This window comes from Nestor notabilis, unplaced genomic scaffold, assembly GCF_000696875.1.
Source record: "Nestor notabilis isolate BGI_N333 unplaced genomic scaffold, ASM69687v1 scaffold17657, whole genome shotgun sequence".
Classification (NCBI taxonomy): Eukaryota; Metazoa; Chordata; class Aves; order Psittaciformes; family Psittacidae; genus Nestor; species Nestor notabilis.
In genome coordinates this window covers 29,486-43,078 of record NW_009936264.1, presented here as the reverse complement: position 1 = coordinate 43,078, position 13,593 = coordinate 29,486, and the positions used below count along the sequence as shown (strand labels likewise).

Here is a 13,593-nt window from a genome sequence, read left to right as displayed (position 1 = left end):
CTGCTTTGTAGACAGTTGATTGATGTCTTTCCAGGAAACGTTTGGCAAGAACTTTTCTACAGAAGCACATCAAGGTTGTGAACAAAATGATGCAGACAATAGGAGTATTATGTCTACATCTTCAAATTTTGAACCTTTTGCCACTGATGACCTTGGTAAGAATGATGTGATTTACCTTGTTGTGTTACTCCCTCCATCCTAAAATGCCTGCAATTGTCTATGCTTAAATAGCATATTATTCTTTCAATTTTAGTGTGTAATCACATGTTTCATAAAACAACACTTAGAGAAATTAGTCACTTGTGAAACACTTGGAGCTGATTGAAGTGTGTAATAAAACACTATAATTCAAGTACAGTTATATGTAGATTTCAAAACTTGTGGCTTTGAATTAATTTTTATCATTGTTTATTTGTCTATCAATTGAAAATTTTTTATTTAGATTAAAAGGTGTTTTTATTCTAAATATAGGCAACACAGTGATTCACTTAGATCAAGCTTTGGCTAGGATGAGGGAATATGAGCGTATGAAAATTGAAGCTGAAAGTACCCTTGACTCTGAGGGCTGCTCTAGTAATTTTCAGGGTGCTTCTGCTGCTAAATTAGAAGGTATGCATATATATACATATTTTGCTTAGTTTTAGAAAATAATTACTTTATCAGGAATCACGTAATTGGCTGAATTACTTTCCTCTTCATTTATTTTGAAAACTTTGCAAAGTTTCTAGGAACTTTATATACTTAAGTAAATATTACTCATTTTTTTCAAATGAAAATACATGATTTTGAAATTGCATTTGTTTAATAGCAATGCAGTGTTGAAGTACTTAAATGTGCCTTTTTTTTTTTTTTTTTTTTTTTAACAAGGTCCAAGTAACAGTGAATGTCCTCCTGTGCTACAGTTAAATGAAGTTTCTGCTGTTCCATGTCCTCGTATAGATACTCAGCAGCTTGACCGGCAGATTAAAGCAATTATGAAAGAGGTCATTCCTTTTCTGAAGGTAAAAACTCTTTTCAGTAAGGTGTAAATTAGGATAGGAAAAGGACCTGCACAATTGCATAGAAGAACATTGCTTAAACTGATAACTTGTATCTTGGAAACAGCTGCCAATAAGTGTATATCAAGTTGCAGACTGGCAGAGGGTGAAGCAAGAATTAAATGCTCTAACAGAAAGATCCTGTGAGGCTTTTAATCAGAGAAAGAAATTGTAAGATTTCTAGATTGCATAGGGCTGGTGGACTTGACATCAAGAAGAATAGAGATTTCTTTGTTTGGAGCTGACCAAATCAAATAGAAATGTTTGTCCAAACATTAAAAAATGGCATGTACTAATGTATTGAAAACGTGAGAGAAAGCTTTGTGTGTTGTGGCCAATCAGCCATTAATGAACTATGGTATCTGCTATAATGGTGTTCCAGTTTTGTTTTGTGTGCTGGGTTAGGACCTGATATGGAATGCTGTTCCGTCAGTGGGTGGGTGGTGTCTTTATAAATCAATTTCAGTATTGGACTTGATGGCTAGTTGTTTGGGGGTTTATGCAGTAACTAAGCTCACTGTGTGACACTTGTTCAGGAACACATGGATGAAGTGTGCTCTTCACAGTTACTGACGTCAGTAAGACGTATGGTCTTGACTCTTACACAACAGAACGATGAAAGTAAAGAATTTGTGAAGTTCTTTCATAAGCAGCTTGGCAGTATACTTCAGGTTAGTAGCTTTTCAGTGTTGTTTTGCCACTCTGTTTCAACCTGGATAATAAGCAACAGATAAACCAGCTTCCCTGAAGCTGTAAATTACAGCATAGCTGCTGTTCTTCTGCTTTGATACAGTAACGAGGTATTTATTACCTTGTTTCTTAAAATTAAAGCTTCACCGGGCACAGAACTTCTTTTCCCTCACTGCCAAACAGTGAGAGGTGTATCTTCAGCCTGTGGCTGTCTTCAGAGAGAGCGCTGGGATGGTCTTCATGGACATTTTGTGTAAATTCCTTAAAATCAATAAGCTGCTCTTGCTCTTTTTTTTCCCCACAGTAGTTTAAATCAGTAACTTGATAAGTTCTGTTGCTTGATTAGAGATTCTCCTTAAAATCTCTTTAAGACACTAAACTGTATTTTAAAAGAAGTACTAGCTATTATATACATAACTAATTTTGAGTTATTAGGAATATGACAAATAGTTAGTCTTTAAAGTTTAAAAGCCTGTTACAAAACCAGAAGAATGATTTCTCTTCACAGGATTCACTGGTGAAATTTGCCGGTAGAACATTAAAAGATTGTGGAGAAGATCTTCTTGTGGAGATCTCTGAAGTGTTATTTAACGAATTAGCCTTTTTTAAACTAATGCAAGACTTGGACAACAACAGTATTTCTGTAAAGCAGAGATGTAAAAGAAAAACAGAAACTACTGAAGTCATACAGTCATATGCTAAAGAGGTTTGTTTTATTATATTTTTGGAAAACATAGCTTTTCTCAGTCTCTTAAATACCTGTATTTCCTAAACTAGTTTGATTACCTTAGTTCATACATTGTATATATGTGGGGTTTGGGAGTTTAGTTGGATATTTGTTGTTCGTTGGTTTGGGTTTGTTTTTCTTTTTACAAATGAGTGCTGTGTAGTCACAGTATTGCTTGTGTAGAAGCATGAACCAGTTTTCCTCAGTAAGGGAGATGCACTGTATTATAGACAAGCACCTGTTACAGGTATGTAAGCGTAGACTTTGGTTTTGGTAGTTCATAGGAAATGTGTTTTAATGGTTACATGTGCACATAGGAATGAATAATCAAGTGTTGAAATAGTACTAACATCTGAGGCCATTGTGTAGTTGTGGTTTAACCCCAGCCAGCAGCTCAGCACCACTTGCTCCCTTCCCCACAGTGGGATAGGAAGGAGAATCAGAAGAATAAAAGTGAGAAAACTCATGGGTTAACATAAAGACAGTTTAACAGGTAAAGCAAAAGCCCCATGTGTAAGCAAAGCAAAACAAGGAACGCATTCACTGCTTCCCATTGGCATGGAAATGTTCAGCCGTCTCCACGAAAACAGGGCTAGATCACACGTAATGGTTACTTGGTAAGACAAATGCCATGACTCTGAATATTTCCCCCCTTCTTTCTTCCTCCCCCAACTATGTATGCTGAGCAGGATGCCATATGGTATGGGATACCCCAGTAGTCAGCTGGGGTAAACTGTTAGGCTGTGTCCCCTCCCAGCTTCTTGTGCACCCCCAGCCTGCTCACTGGTGGGGTGGTGTGAGGAGCAGAAAAGTGTGTAAGCACTGCTCAGCAATAACTAAAACATCCCTGTGTTATCAACACTGTTTCCAGCACAAATCCAAACCATAGCCCCATACCAGCTAACATGAAGAAAATCAACTCTATCCCAGCTGAATATTTTTCCGTGGAAGTCCCAGTTCATCATCTCTTCAGTTATGCCTACAGCTTTCCTTGCAGTAGATTAGGCACCATCTTTACCTAACTCGAATAAGTCATATGTAGTCATCAAATAGTTGGCTTATTGCCATATGTAGAAAGTATCACATTCTAGACTTGGAGTATAAAACACATATAAAATTTTCAGATTTGAGACTGTGGTACATATTCTGCTCTAACAAAGCAAGTTTTGGTTGGCTTTTACACCATTTACATTATTAAGATGTTCCATCACCATTTCTAATTTTAGTATTGCAGTTTTAGGAGCATGGCATTTTTAGATAGCTAAAAATGAACCGTTTACAAAACAAACACTAAAACAGATCATGTTCATATACTTACATCAGCCAAGTATCTACCTTTATGTTTCTTGTATAGTTATGACTTCAGTGTCCTTTCAGGTTTCTTTTAAAAAAACAAAAACTAAAGCAATCCCTTAACTCATTTTAAAATGTCAACAGAAGATATTTTGTGAATCTGTCATAAAGTTCTATAAGCAGTTTTAAGCATATCATCAGTTACATTTCTAGTTCAACTTAGGTATTCCAGTAATATGGCTGGTATGAGAGAGATGGCATAGTGCCTTGTCAAGAGGCCAAAGAAACACTTGTGTCCAAATCTTTCTGGAGTAAGGCTTCTTTTTATCTGAAGTTGCTCACTGGGTCCTCATTACATAAAGGATTGATTTGTACACTCTTATGAAGATGCGTAAAGCCAGTGTAAACCTAGTATCTCTTCTCATCTGCTTGAAGATGGAGAATTAGGGTTAAGGTCAGTGTTTGCCTTGTTCCTGTGGCAGCAATTCAGATTCAGCAGAGCCAGAGATGAGCCAGAACTGATAGGTCCCCAGTTATTTTTGTACAGGCTTGCATAATTATCTTTATGTGGTCTTCTTACAGCTTTCAACTCTGAGATCCTGATGCAGACACATCTGTTCTTGTTTGATTTTGTGGCTGTCTTGAGGCTCAGTAAGCTACCTGGTTTTAGATTGCATGCTGAAAAACACAGCACTGTCTTGACCAGAGTTGGTATATCTAATTCCATATGTTAACTATGGTTCAACCATAGCCTGGAGAATTAGCCCATGTAGACATAATTGTTTGAATAGAAAGGGCTGAAACAGTTTTTGTAGTGTTTTGCAACTCTCAACCTTTTAAGACATCTCTGTAAACAGGTCATAGTATAGAAGTCCCTGTGGCTTTCTGCCACTTTGAGATAGCAGTTCTTGGTAAGATTGGCATTTCAGCCAGGCTTTCATGAAGCCCTAGTTTGGTTCAGTATTTCATATTTATTTCAGTTTAGAATTGAAGACAGTTTGTGTTTCTTCTAGGCAAAAAAAGGTGTCCAGGTGGATGTTTGTTCATCTGCTGAAGATGTCGATGAGGACAAAGTATGTTTATGCTTCTCAACTGTCTTTATCCCTCAGATAATTTCACAGATCACTTAGTCTTACTGTTTCTGTCTCATAAACCTATTATCTGTAAGGAGCCCATTTCCTAGTGTTTATAAATATGTTCATCATCATGGTTTTTATTTCCTTTCTGTTATTTTCAGTGATTTACTTTGTTACTTTAATAAAACAAATTATAATTTCCCTTTTTAATTTTGAGTAGATGGTCTGGGAAATGACTACCAAAAAATCTGCCTTCATCAGTAAGTCTTTGTTACTATATGCATTCAGTAAACATGACTTGGATATCACTTCCTTGGTTTCTCTTGTTTTATTCCTGTTTCTACTGCAGAGAGTAAAGACTATTATAAAGTATTATCTTGTTACCTTTCACTAAGTGTATTCAGATCAACAACGATAGTATTGAGGATGTTTTTCTGTTTATTGTTAGTGTCCTATGCATAGAATGGGTTTTGCTTTAGGAGTTGAAATTTGAAAGTCTAAAAAAAGCAAAGTTTATGCTGAATGCTACGCAACTGAAATGGAGTCATTTGTAATACTCACTGAGCAGCTTTAGGGTAGGATTTCATTTTTTCTTTTAGTACTCATTTTCTGTATTTTAAAGAAAAAAGGAAAGACCTGTTCTGAAGGTGTTTATTGTGGGATTTGGTCTGGGGCTGTTGCCCATGTTCTCAGCTCAGAGCATTGAGCATGCAGTCATTCGCTGAAGAATTCAATAACGAGGACAGCTTAACTATTTCTAGCAATTAACATTTTATTTCTTAATGGTATGGAATAAGTTGCCTTCATCTTAAGGAGAAGGCAAAAGTTTTGAGTTGGGACACATGGTATTTGCAGTTCTTAAAGTATGTTTTTGCTCTTCAGTGTTAAATGTCAGTGCCCCAGATTTCTGCCTTTGCTCTTTGTTTTGGAAACCACTAAAATCATTGTGTTTGGGGAGATGGGTTATATATGAACCTTTGTAGTTTCTGCTGGAATGTTCCACTTTTTCCAACCAAGGGCAAGAGATAGGTGAAGTACTAAGTAGAATGTTTAATGCTTTTCCAAATGGGCATAGGCATATGTGTAGGCATGCATGGGCTTAGAGTTTCTGTCACACTGCTTTGGAACTGAAAGTGCATTATCGCTTGTCAGGGTTGCATATCACTGCATATCACTTGTTATGATTGCTGTAGTGTAAAAGAGTGCTGTCAAGACTTGGAGCCTAACTCAGGACTTTACTTGGGGGTTCATGTAGGCTGAGCATAATTTTCTAACTCAAGTTATTTACAAAATCATTCAACAGAGAAACTGCTGAGTAGCTATTGCTAAAGAAGTGAGAAGCTGTAGTTAGAAATGTTCCTAATGTTTTCTAGAAAACATTTAGGAGAAGAAGGGATGTTGCTAGAAGGTAATAATGCAGTTGTGTCTGTCTTCCTCTTGATAATGACAAACCTAATTTAAATATGCTTTTTAAAGCTAGAATGCCAATCAGTGTGAACCTTTTCAGATAATGAAAAACTCGGTTACAACATCCTTGATAGCAATGTCAGAACAGTGGGTGATCTTTTATAGTAGGCTCTGATGCTCTGTTTTAGGAGTAGCTCTGCAATATTCATTTGGAGGCCTTAAGTACTTCTTAAACATTAATTTTAGTCTGTATATATTTTTGAGTTGCAAAGGTGACTCCTTGATGCAGAAACCATAACTTAATCTATAGATAAGCAAACATGAAAATGCATGATATTCCTTGTTTTACTAGGACAAGGATGAGACTGAAACTGCTAAACAAGTACAGGACTCAGAAATATATGATGGTACTGGAGTTCCTGAAAGTATTAGGTCTGATGTGTCTGATCCAGAGGAAGATGAGGAAAATGAAAGTGGTCCAGTGGCAATAAGTAAGTGATTTTCATATAGCTTGTTATTCAGTGCTTTCACTGTGGTTTTGACCAATTTTACAACAGGATTTGCGTGAAGTACTGCTGTGTAACACCACCTCTCATGAATTTTCTAATCATAAGATCACAGAATGGTTTGGGTTGGAAAGGACCTTAAAGACCATCTAGTTCTAACCCTCTTGCCGTGGGCAGGGATACCTTCCAGTAGACCATTGGAAGGTGCTCAAAGCCCTGTCCAACCTGGCCTTGAACAATTCCAGGGACTGGGCATCCACAGGTCTTTCCCAGTGAAAGTTTTCCAGTACTGTATTTACTAGTATTGTGTCATGGGTTGAACATTCCAATTGTAGCAGCTTTTTCTTTGTAAACAGCAAATCTGTAAAAACAGATCAGAATCAGATTGTTTAATTTACATATCCTGTCTCAGCTAAACTTGAAGTTTCTCAACCTTTAAATTGAAAATATGAAAGCTGCTGAAATTTCAGACTTTTTCATGTAAATGACTTTTTTTTTAAATATGTTTCCACTTAAACTTGCATATTTTTTAGTAATTTGTTGTCCTATTTGTGGCCTTACACCAAATACAGCTTGGTTTCCCTTAGATTTACTTTCTTCACACCAGCCTGTTTAATAACTTACATATATCACATCAACACAGTGGTGTTCGTTTGCAAGATAGCATATAGGGAACATACGGATTGTTTGAAAGTTCAGTCATCACTGTATCTTAATTTCAAAGAAAATTTTGAATTAAGAGTTATAACTGATCATTGCAGTAAATTTCCCAAAGGTATTTGGATTTTGCAGCCTTTTACGCTGTCAGGCTATGTTAATATGTAAATATAATGTGAAGGTGGTTTTCCATTGATTTGCCTTCAGGTTTATCAAAAGCAGAAACCCAAGCTTTGACTAATTATGGCAGTGGAGAAGATGAGAATGAAGATGAAGAAATTGAATTTGAGGAAGGGCCTGTTGATGTGCAGACATCATTACAAGCAAGCAGTGAAACAACAACTGAAAATGAACAGGTATCACCAAAGCTGTAAATGCAGAAAAAACTTAGGCCAGTGCACATCTTTTCAGTACATATTTGTATGTATCTCAGTTTTACTTGTTGCAGTGTTTTCATATTAATGAAAGTAGAATGATAGAAGAAATTAACTTGTTTTCACCTTCCCTCATAGACTTCAAAGCAAGAACTGAGTAAGACAAAAAGCAGTGAGATATTGTCATCAGAACAAGAAGCTGTTAATGTTAAAGGTAAGACCCCTGTGCAGTAACTGTGAGATTAACACTTCTATATGAATTGACATGCTGTGAGAATTATCTTGGACAGTGCTTGTGATATATGTAATCTAAAAGGAAAGTTTACTGGGCTGGATTTTTTATGGAACCGTATCAGTTGACTGGATCTATCTATGTTGATCTAGACACAGCAGACCTTTTAAGAAGGAAACCTGGAATAAACGTAGCTAGATAGAAGTGGTTTTGGTGCTTGAAAATAGCATGAATTTCAGTTGATTGTTGCAGCCCTTGGCACACAACTGTAGCAGAGTTAAATTTGTCAGTTACAGTATTTTGATGTTTAGATTTGTCTAGTACTTGCTTTTTCTGCTACTACCACTTACTAGCAATCACTTTAAAGATTTTATTTCTCTGAGTAATGCTGTGTTGTAACTGACTAAGAGCTGAGAAATCATTTTCTGTCAAAAGACACTACAGGGTGGTATGAATGTTACTTCTAATGCAACAATTGTTACCACCTTCTCCTGGGTGTCCTTCTGTTGCAAATACTTGTTTTGTTCTTTTTCTATAGGCTAAACACAGTATTTGAGTAGATCCTGTGTTGCCTTGAGAATGTGGCAAAATGTTAAGGAATTTATTGTTCTGTATTATTTATTTCCTTGTATCTAGAATGAATATTTTACAGCAGGTCATATAGTTCTGGAAGTTGTTTTTTGTTGCTGCTTTGTTTTTAAAGCTCTATCAAGTCAAGTATTTTGAAGTCGTGTTCTGTCTTGTGATAATTGCTGATACTTAACTATATGAGAGTACACATACCTTTCATTGTTCATTTGTAGCTTTGGATTATAATCTAAAAAACAGAAGGATCTGGGAATTTTTTTACGCTATTACTGTCTCTACCTAGTTAAAAAGTAGTTTTTTGGTTTTAGATGAACAAGATGTGGCTACAATTTTGCCTCATTACCTCAGTGGCATGGAGAGTACACCACCTTTAACACTCAGTACACCAGAATCCTTGATAACAGCCAGCATGAAAACAGAGGAATCAAGCTCACCTTTACCAGTAAATGAAACTCAAACACTAGATACAACATGTGTGGAAAACAAATCAGCTGCAAGTTCTGAAAGCTCCATGGCTGGCAGCCCTGATACAGAGTCACCTGTGTTAGTGAATGAATATGTGCGTATATTTCCATTAAGATACATCTAAGAGAAATGAGAAGCTTTTTTCTATTTCAGTGTTATTTCTAGTTTACATGCTTGTTCAGTTTTCATTTGTGAATTTTATATGGGCATTGTTTTTTTGATGTACTTTATTCTAATAGTCAAGAATCTAGTTTTTGAGGGAAGATAAACTGAAGTAGCACTATCAAGAGTAGCATGCTTAAATGTCACCATTTCTATTTACAGGAAGCTGGTTCTGGAAATGTAAGTCAAAAATCTGATGAAGATGACTTTGTAAAAGTTGAAGACTTGCCCCTTAAACTTGCAGTATACTCAGAGGTATTTTGCTATTGTTTGTGGGGTTGTTATTTAGGAGTCTTAATTACCAAGAGAGCAATGGGAATGATCCAGTATTTTGAGTTTTGCTTTCTCTCTTACAAAGGCAGATTTAATGAAGAAAATGGCAACAGAGGCTCAAACCAACAGTTTGTCTGATGAATTACTGAGTGGAGGTGTAGCTCAAGATCAAGAATTAGTAGGAGATGCCCAAACTTTGAAAGAACCTGGTAAAGATTATTTTTTTAAATCCTCTATACCTATTGGGAAAACACTCTCGAATGTCCTAGAATTTAAATATCTTCTTACCACTGAGGGAATTAAGCAATCATCATGGTGCTGAAAGAATATCCTTTTGTTATCATGCATTTTCAAATGATGTGTTGGTATGAAGGGATTTTGCCTTCTATGTCCCTTCTGTATACATACTTCTGGCTGATAGTCATAAAAATTAACATGTTACAACAGGGTGGTTTTAAAACTTAATAAAATGGAACAGGTTTTTTTTTTTTCTCGTTATACAAGCTGGGGTTTAATAATATTGTAAATTCTAATTGGTGTCATCTGATATAATAATGCTTAATATAATTTGCTGACAGAGTGCTCAGTGGTTTTGTAATAGAAGAGCTCAAGAGACTGTTCGCAAGGGTAAAATCTCTTCAGGGAAATGAAAATAATTGTTAATGTGAAGTGTACCGTGAGAGAGAAAAAACTTTCAGTGTGTATGACAACAGTAGAAATTCATCACTTTCATGAAACAGTATTTATGCAGCTCCAAAGACTTAATGGTAATGCAGGTCAAAAAACCCTTTGTTTTTTTAATGCTGATGTTGTGACACAAGTTACGGCATTAGAGGCTTATGTTCTTTTGTCAGGCTTGTAGTTCTGCAGGTACAGTAAAGACATAAATAAATGCATAAACTGGGTATTCTGATGGTAGTTTTCTGCTAGTGTAGCTAGTTCCAATTTGTCAAACAGTACAAGCTTTTCAAGTAAGCCATAGCTCAGAGTGCTTGCAAAAAAGGTGAGGATGAGATATTTCATCAAGGTGCTTTGATGGATCCTTACAAGGAGTTGAAATGTGTTCAACAGCTGTTTGATGCCTTGTAGCTACTAGACAATAATGAGCATACTCTTGTTTTACAGAAACTTTTGGAGCTCAGAGTGGATGAGACAACCTGAAGATACCTGCATTTATAAACTCCTTGTATACAAACACATACGGAAGATCATCACTAATTTCCCAGAATTCTGGAAGTGTATAAAAATGTAAAATTTGACACACTGCCTCTTAGGATAGGTATGCTAACTTCTGCCTGTGGCAGTTTGAACAGCTGGAACTGAATCCTCTTCTATTCAGTTTTGCTGCACTGTTCTTTTTCTGTCTTAATCTTCTCTTTATTTTTATTGTGACTTGTTTAGTAATTTTTAAATTGTTCAAAATGGTAGTTTCAAATAAAGTTTGGACTTGTCTGTAAATTCATCTTCTGAAAAATTTCCTCTGGCTTACAAAATAGTATGCAGAGTTTGTTGTTGGAAGTTAACTGACTTTGATGTTGGAATGCTTGTAGCAGTCTCTAACTTCTCTACAGAGAAACACTGCTAATTTTCCTGGGACAAGAAACTCTTGTCCCACAGAGTTTCTTTATCTTCTACAACTATAAGGTACAGTTACAATACATGCCTTACCTGTTGCTTGTGTAGCCTAGAGTATAGCTGGTCTGTAAAAAACAAATCAAACTAAACAAAAAATGTTCCTGTTCAGGGCCTGTGGAATTCATTTCTATCAGCACATTTACCTGAGGTGGAATAAATACCCTGGGTATGTAGTTAACTGTGGAAACCAGCTCTCATTTTCTGCATTTTCTTGTTTGACTTTCAATGTGCAAAGGGATAAACCTGTCTGAAAATTCTAGTGTCTTTTCACAGTTGCTGCAATAGGAACAGATTCTACAGGCTTTCAAAAGTAGTTGACTTTGTGAAGAGTTATAACGTTGAAGAAATTTAGGAAATAAATGTTTAAAAAAACTCAAGTAGTTAAAGTCAGCATCTACTGAAGTCTCATGGCAAAGGCAGGGTTAGGGCTGTAGAAGAGTAGATTGGAAAACTTAAAACAGAACAAACATTTTCTTCACTTCTTCAGATCAGACTTGCTAATAACAGGCAGTCATAAAACAGAGCTAGAAATAATTTATTTGGCATATCTGCTGCATTATAGAGATCCATTTACCTTAAACACAAGGCTTTTCTTAAAGTGATTAAAAAGCAATGGTGATCTTTCTTTAATTCAGAATTGTCTTCTTTTTGAGGTCACTGTAATAATATGGCTATATGCTGTGAGAAACAGTCTAGTGCCAGTTAAGCCTAAATATGCCTGAAGTTTGAATAAAGAGGAGAGCGTGATTCTTCTGTGATTTATATTTTTTTTTTTTTTTTTTTTTTAGTTTGGGTGTCTCCAGGTTTTATGAGTGAATATTGAAGTGGCAGATTACAATCACATGCCTCTTGTCTCCAAAGAAGGAAGTGTATCAGAAAGTTTGAGATCAGTTTAGTTACTGTGCAGGCTCTGACCCCACTAGGGTACTGCATGCAGAAAAAACATTGCAATTTTGAGGGCAGAGGAAATATATTATGTCAAAGGCAAATCTGTGAAACAAACAAGTTTTTAATTACGAACTTGGCACAAGAATCATTCAGTAGACCTGAAAGGGGTCATTTTCATAAAGTAGAACAGTAAGATTTCTGAATAGTGGAGCTTAATGATTCACCATATAAACTAGATTTGTCTCAAGAAATAGCATAAGCACACACCATTCTTGATTTCTTTCTCTGTCATTCAGAGAAATTCACTGTTCATACACACCAGATCTCTGGAATGGTGTGTATGAACAGTGAACTGAAATAGTATTTCTTCGGTCATGCTTTCTCTCTATCCTTTCACCACAGGTTGGTTGAGGTTGGCAGGGACCTCTGAAGCCCATCTTGCCCAACCCACTACTCAAGCAGGGGTACTCAGAGCTGGTTGGCCAAGACTGTGCCCTGTTGGGTTTGGATATCTCCAGTGTGGGAGACTTTACACAATCCCTCTGGGCTCAGTCCCCCTCACAGAAAGAAGTTTCCTAACATTGAAGGAGGCGCCTGTGTTTCAGTGCGTGCCCACTGTCTATGTTCATTGAAGTAGAAGTGCTGAGGAAGTTAAGATCTCCCTTATATTCTGATTCTAGTCCTTCTATTTGTGTCATTCACTTTACGTGGAATGTGTTTTTCCAGTGGTAGCAGGAGAGACCCTACTTAAAAAGATTAATGGGAAGTGTCTGGATGAGCTATGAGAAGCAGCAAGCATTGCTTGCTCCCTTAGCCACCCAGACCAAAATGAATGCTACGTTTTACTGTCTACTATCCATTGCACAGTTCATCACAAAGAATTGAGATAATTATTTTTAATCTTAACATTAAGAGGCCTGAGGTGGTTCTCTCCTATAGCCAATGCAGTAGCAGTTCTTACTGTTGGATGGCAAATGACCTAACAAAACTGGTATGGAGTGAAACCAAATCATGCTGGGCTTTAACTCATTTTCACTACTAGAAGTATCTTCTAGTTCCCAGAGGAAGATGGAATAATTCATTTCTTGCAATAGAGTTCACCACTGCTTTTGAAACTTCATTTTAATCAGTCCCACTGTATCACAAAATGATACATGCTCCAAAACCAATTACTGCACAAAGTCTAATAAAGACAACAGAAAACTAATAACTTTGGGTGGCTTTTGCTGCGCTGCTAGCATTTTGAGCTGTAGTCACCTACTACAGGATTACACTCTTGCATAATAAAGAGCAAGGACTTCAAACAAAACCAAACTTTGAAGAACATAAGTTAAAAAACTATTTAGACTGTCTTATTTCACCCATTCTACACAAATTTGCATGTTCACATAGCAGTATTTATTCAAAGACAGACTGGAACATTTCTTGCCCTACTTTAATATAAGCTGCTCTCTCTTCATTTGTCATCAAAGACACAAGCTCTGGATTTTCATTAATTTCACCATATGAACGAGGCTGACCAGCTACCATTAAAATAGGACCTTGTGTTTCCTGTTCTTCCTCCTCTTGTTCAAAGTTGTTCT

General features: G+C 36.4%; 2 protein-coding genes across 2 annotated transcripts in view; one reads left to right on the top strand and one right to left on the bottom strand.

Annotated features, from left to right (window-relative positions):
* The window catches only part of PCM1 (pericentriolar material 1), a 37,693-nt gene extending 26,751 nt beyond the window's left edge, over positions 1 to 10,942 (top strand). The window contains exons 28-40 of the mRNA XM_010018257.1: positions 35 to 155; positions 472 to 609; positions 868 to 1,001; positions 1,574 to 1,708; positions 2,236 to 2,433; positions 4,761 to 4,820; positions 6,583 to 6,721; positions 7,601 to 7,749; positions 7,906 to 7,981; positions 8,896 to 9,146; positions 9,377 to 9,469; positions 9,573 to 9,696; positions 10,613 to 10,942. Of these exons, the coding sequence (XP_010016559.1) occupies positions 35 to 155; positions 472 to 609; positions 868 to 1,001; positions 1,574 to 1,708; positions 2,236 to 2,433; positions 4,761 to 4,820; positions 6,583 to 6,721; positions 7,601 to 7,749; positions 7,906 to 7,981; positions 8,896 to 9,146; positions 9,377 to 9,469; positions 9,573 to 9,696; positions 10,613 to 10,638 (1,644 nt within the window). The 3' untranslated portion in view covers positions 10,639 to 10,942. The remainder of the gene's footprint in view (positions 1 to 34; positions 156 to 471; positions 610 to 867; positions 1,002 to 1,573; positions 1,709 to 2,235; positions 2,434 to 4,760; positions 4,821 to 6,582; positions 6,722 to 7,600; positions 7,750 to 7,905; positions 7,982 to 8,895; positions 9,147 to 9,376; positions 9,470 to 9,572; positions 9,697 to 10,612) is intronic.
* Positions 10,943 to 13,408: 2,466 nt separating this feature from the next.
* Positions 13,409 to 13,593, bottom strand: part of GTF2E1 (general transcription factor IIE, polypeptide 1, alpha 56kDa) — a 3,517-nt gene continuing 3,332 nt past the window's right edge. The window contains exon 5 of the mRNA XM_010018256.1: positions 13,409 to 13,591. Coding sequence (XP_010016558.1) covers positions 13,409 to 13,591 — 183 coding nt within the window. The remainder of the gene's footprint in view (positions 13,592 to 13,593) is intronic.